We start from the raw sequence: 5,100 nt of genomic DNA on the forward strand, positions 1-5,100 counted from the left end.
GAGGAGCGATGCTCTGCATAGTGAGGTATGCTCTGCACAGGGAGAGGAGCGATGCTCTGCATAGTGAGGTATGCTCTGCACAAGGAGAGGAGCGATGCTCTGCATCGTGAGGTATGCTCTGCACAGGGAGTTGAACAATGCTCTGCACAAGGAGAGGAGCGATGCTCTGCAGCCCCCCATACACACACACCCGATGTATTCCGGGCTCAGCCTCCAATCCCAGGCCGGCCTCGGCGGAGGGGTGAGAGGTCCTCCTCCCGCCCCATCAGGCTGGCTCTTTCCCAGGGACACAATGATATCCCCCGGGCTGTAGAGGGGGCTGATCCGCACCGAGCCCGCCTCCCGGAGACATCACATCCCAAAAAGAGGAGATCAGAGGCAGCCCCGAGCCCCGCACAGCCCCGCTCAGCTCCGCCGCCGCCGCCGGGATGCCCTGGACAGGCTCAGCCGCTCTGCTCCTCCTATGGCTGCTGCCAGGCGCGCTCCCGATGGGGGAAGATTATCCCGATGTGTACCCGGAGCTGGACGAGCCCGAGGACGACATTGACTACAAGGACCCCTGCAAGGCTGGTGAGAGGGGGAGGGGAGCAACTTCACCGAGAAACTTTACTATTGGACACAAAGTATCCCCCGGATCCCTCCAATGTATCAGTGTGTGTGTGCGAGGCACCGACATCGGGGGGTACACTGACAAAAGGGGGAGACACAGGCACCGACATCGGGGGGTACACTGACAAAAGGGGGAGACACCGACACAGGCACCGACATCGGGAGGTACACTGACTAAAGGGAGAGACACCGACACTGGGAGAGGCACCGACATAGGGAGAAACACCGACACTGGGAGACACTGAGATCGGGGAGACACTGACACTGTGATCGGTGTACACACATAGTACATGCACTGTACACACATAGGACATGCACTGTATCACTGACACTATGATCGGTGTACACACATAGGACATGCACTGTATCACTGACACTATGATCGGTGTACACACATAGGACATGCACTGTATCACTGACACTATGATCGGTGTACACACATAGGACATGCACTGTACCCCTGACACTGTGATTGGTGTACACACACATAGGACATGCACTGTACCCCTGACACTGTGATTGGTGTACACACACATAGGACATGCACTGTACCCCTGACACTGTGATCGGTGTACACACACATAGGACATGCACTGTACCCCTGACACTGTGATCGGTGTACACACACATAGGACATGCACTGTACCCCTGACACTGTGATCGGTGTACACACACATAGGACATGCACTGTACCCCTGACACTGTGATCGGTGTACACACACATAGGACATGCACTGTACCCCTGACACTGTGATTGGTGTACACACATAGGACATGCACTGTACCCTTAACACTGTGACCTGTGTACACACATAGGATATGCACTGTACCCCTAACACTGTGATTGGTGTACACACACATAGGACATGCACTGTACTCTGTCACTGTGATCGGTGTACACACATAGGACATGCACTGTACCCCTAACACTGTGATCTGTGTACACACATAGGATATGCACTGTACCCCTAACACTGTGATTGGTGTACACACATAGGACATGCACTGTACACACATGGGACATGCACTGTATCCCTGACACTGTGATCGGTGTACACACATAGGATATGCGCTGTACCCTTAACACTGTGACCTGTGTACATACATAGGACATGCACTGTACACACATGGGACATGCACTGTATCCCTGACACTGTGATCGGTGTACACACATAGGACATGCGCTGTATCCCTGACACTGTGATCGGTGTACACACATAGGATATGCGCTGTATCCCTGACACTGTGATCGGTGTACACACATAGGATATGCGCTGTATCCCTGACACTGTGATCGGTGTACACACATAGGATATGCGCTGTACCCCTGACACTTGATCGGTGTACACACACATAGGCCATGCACTGTACCCCTTAATATGAAACATCTGTACATGGCAACCAATCAGCTTCTCTCCTCAGTTTGATCAGTTAAGCTTTGAAAATGAAAGAGAGAAGCTGATTGGTTGCCGTGCACAGCCTTTCCAGATTTTGTCTGCTTCAGATTTGATAAATCCCCCCCCTCTGCGAGTTGAAGTTCCCCTGGAATTGATATTTGATACGTTCCCATTAGGCCTCATGGGGGACGTTGGCCGTAAAATTGTGAACACGTCGTTACTACGTTGCATCTTTGAGACAATTCTGCGACAACATTTTCTCTGCAAGTTCCTCTACGTTTCCACGAGGCCTCATAGGGCCTGCGCACATAAATTGCGAACATTTACTACGTTGCAACGCTGAGACAATTCTGTGACACCATGAGGGGGAATTTATCAAAACTGGAGCAGCTGTGCATGGCGACCAATCAGCTTCTCTCTTTAGGTGCCCATACACCTTACGAATGTCGGGCGAATTTAGTTTGCGATGGCGTTTTCGTCCGATATTTGTAAGGTTGCTGGGCAGTGTACAACCGCAAATACTGTACAATCGATCGACTTTTGACTAACCAGCAGGTTAGAAAACTTCAGTCGATCGTACCATTTTCGCAAGGTTGGTGGCGTTTCCGTACGTCAAAATTCGTACGATTAACACTGCACATGCGCAGACGAAAATACGTGCGGTCGATTAACGAAATTCGTCCAGGTGATCTCTGTTAAAGACCGCTAATTGAACGCTGCGATGTTCGGGGCAGGATGGGGCCGCCGTATGAAAGTCGTACGACGGTTCGATCATCGGACGCACATTTTTGTCCGATGATTGTCCATACGGCACCTTAAGCTGAACAAACTGACGAGAGAAGCTGATTGGTTGTCATGGAGACCCCCAATATATCTTTACGTTCCTCGGGAATGGATATTTGATACGTTTCCATTAGGCCTCATAGGGCCTTCGAATGTAAATTGCAAAATGCGTAATTACTACGTTGCAACTTTGAGACAATTCTGTGACAAAATGTCTCTTCAAGTTCCTCTTTGATCCGCTTCTCGCGCATGCGGGCGCCCGAGTCCGTCGAACACAAATGGCGGGTGTATTTCTACGCAAAGCCGCCCATAGCATTGAACGGGTGTAGGCGACTGTGTGTGGGTTTGCGCCATTACTTGTGTAAAGCCGCGCTGCACACCGCAGCTGTTGATCCCGGGCCCAGAAACACGCCCAAAATCTTCAACCGTCCTGTGCACCTGTATGCGTGAGGCCTAAGGCCCCATTCACACTGCGCGATTTGCAAATCGCGCGTTTGTCGCACGATTTGCAAATGCTTGCATTGCAAAGAATGGAATCGCGGCAAAATCCGCTCCAAAAAGGGTCCTGCTGTAGCGACGCACGACCCGCGACAGCAGGACCATTTGCCCCATTGCCTTGCATTGGAGAGCGATATCGCGTGGTAAATTGCCGCGATATCGCGGGAATTACCGCGCGATAAATCGCTCATTGTGAACGGGGTCTAAAGGAACTTACAATTGTATCAAAGATGCAACATAGTAACGACATGTTCGCAATTTACGTCCGCAAGCCCTATGAGGCCTCATGGAAACGTATCAAATATCAGCTCTAGGGGAACTTCAAGAGCAAATTTTGTTGCAGAATTGCCTCAAAGATGCAACATAGTAACGACATGTTCGCAATTTTTACGGTCAACGTCCCTATGAGGCCTATTGGAAATGTACACGGTTTTTATTTGAGGCCTAACTCTCCTGCGTCCTCCATCTTTAGGCCTCATTCACACTGATAAGAGCGCGTCCATACAGATCCGTGCGCTGTGCACGGCCGTATCGGGCCGCTCCCGGGAAGGACAGGTGCTGCGTGTGATTTGTACGCAGCAGCCTGTTCTTCTCTATGGGAGGACGCGGTCGTACGCTCACCTGAACTGCACGTCCATGTGGGTGATGGTGCTCGGACGCAGACAGGATCCATCCTGTCTGCGTACAAATACAGACACCCGCACCTGTTCAGGTGAGCGTACGGCTGTATACTCCCATAGAGAAGAACAGGCTGCTGCGTACAAATCACACGCAGCACCTGTCCTTCCCGGGAGCGGCGTAATACCACCGTGCACGCCGCACAGATCTGTACGGACCGGCTCTTAGTGTAAATGAGGCCTAACAGGAGAGATGCTCACAATTGTTCTGTCAGAGCTGCGACAGATTTATATACTTAATAGCGTTCGAATCGCCTGCACGCCATACAGCGCTTGAACCAAGAGAATGGCCCATTGGTGCTCGAAGTGACGACACGGATGGCGCTGTGCTACAGTTCAAGTCAAGATAGAAGTCACCAGCACTCACTTGTAATGTGCAGAAAGGATAGCACTTTTATGGATACGTCGCATGCGTTGAGAAGCCAACGTTTCGGGGGCTGGGCAGGGTTCCTTCATCAGGCGACCATCACGATGTCGCCCTGATGAAGGGACCCTGCGCGGGCCAGAAACGTTGGCTTCCTAACGCATGTGACGTATCTATAAATGCGCTATCCTTTTTGCACATTGCAAGTGAGTGCCGGTGACTTCTATGTTAGATTTATATACATGTCACCGCCATTTGTTGCCCTATCGTGGGGCAGATTTCCTATGGGTAGCTAATTCACCCTTTCTGAATTCCAGGGACGGCGTAGTCTTTAGCGATGTTATGAAACGGTAAACATTCCATACAGAGTATGAGCTCTGTCTATACATAACCCTTACATAACACTCGGCGATCATAGAGCTGTTATGTCGTGCTGTGCGTCTTGTGTGGAAAGCGGCGGAGACGGCGAGCACTGACACATCACCAGGAACATTATGTAGCTCTGCTTTATTCTGAGGAGAACATTGAACTGTTCCCTCCTTCTCCATCCCAGCCGAGTTCACAAAAATGAAACGCGAGGAAAGTGTTCTATCCATCCAGGGAAATTCATGGAGATTGTCAGAGTTTCGGTGTAGACGCCTGTCTCTGGTACCGCGACAAATGTCGGAGCGTGCGACAAATTCATGTACGTGTCAGAATTATTTTTGTTGCATGTCTGCCAGATCTGTTGCATGCAGAAGCCGCAGACTTTTCAGAAGTGCAGTAAAAATGT

General features: G+C 50.8%; 1 protein-coding gene across 1 annotated transcript in view; it reads left to right on the top strand.

Annotated features, from left to right (window-relative positions):
• The first annotated feature begins 428 nt into the window (after positions 1 to 428).
• Positions 429 to 5,100, top strand: part of BMP1 (bone morphogenetic protein 1) — a 93,407-nt gene continuing 88,735 nt past the window's right edge. The window contains exon 1 of the mRNA XM_018570225.1: positions 429 to 570. Coding sequence (XP_018425727.1) covers positions 429 to 570 — 142 coding nt within the window. The remainder of the gene's footprint in view (positions 571 to 5,100) is intronic.

The sequence above is a fragment of the Nanorana parkeri genome, unplaced genomic scaffold, assembly GCF_000935625.1.
Source record: "Nanorana parkeri isolate BGI_ZX_2015 unplaced genomic scaffold, ASM93562v1 scaffold1480, whole genome shotgun sequence".
NCBI classification, from domain to species: Eukaryota; Metazoa; Chordata; class Amphibia; order Anura; family Dicroglossidae; genus Nanorana; species Nanorana parkeri.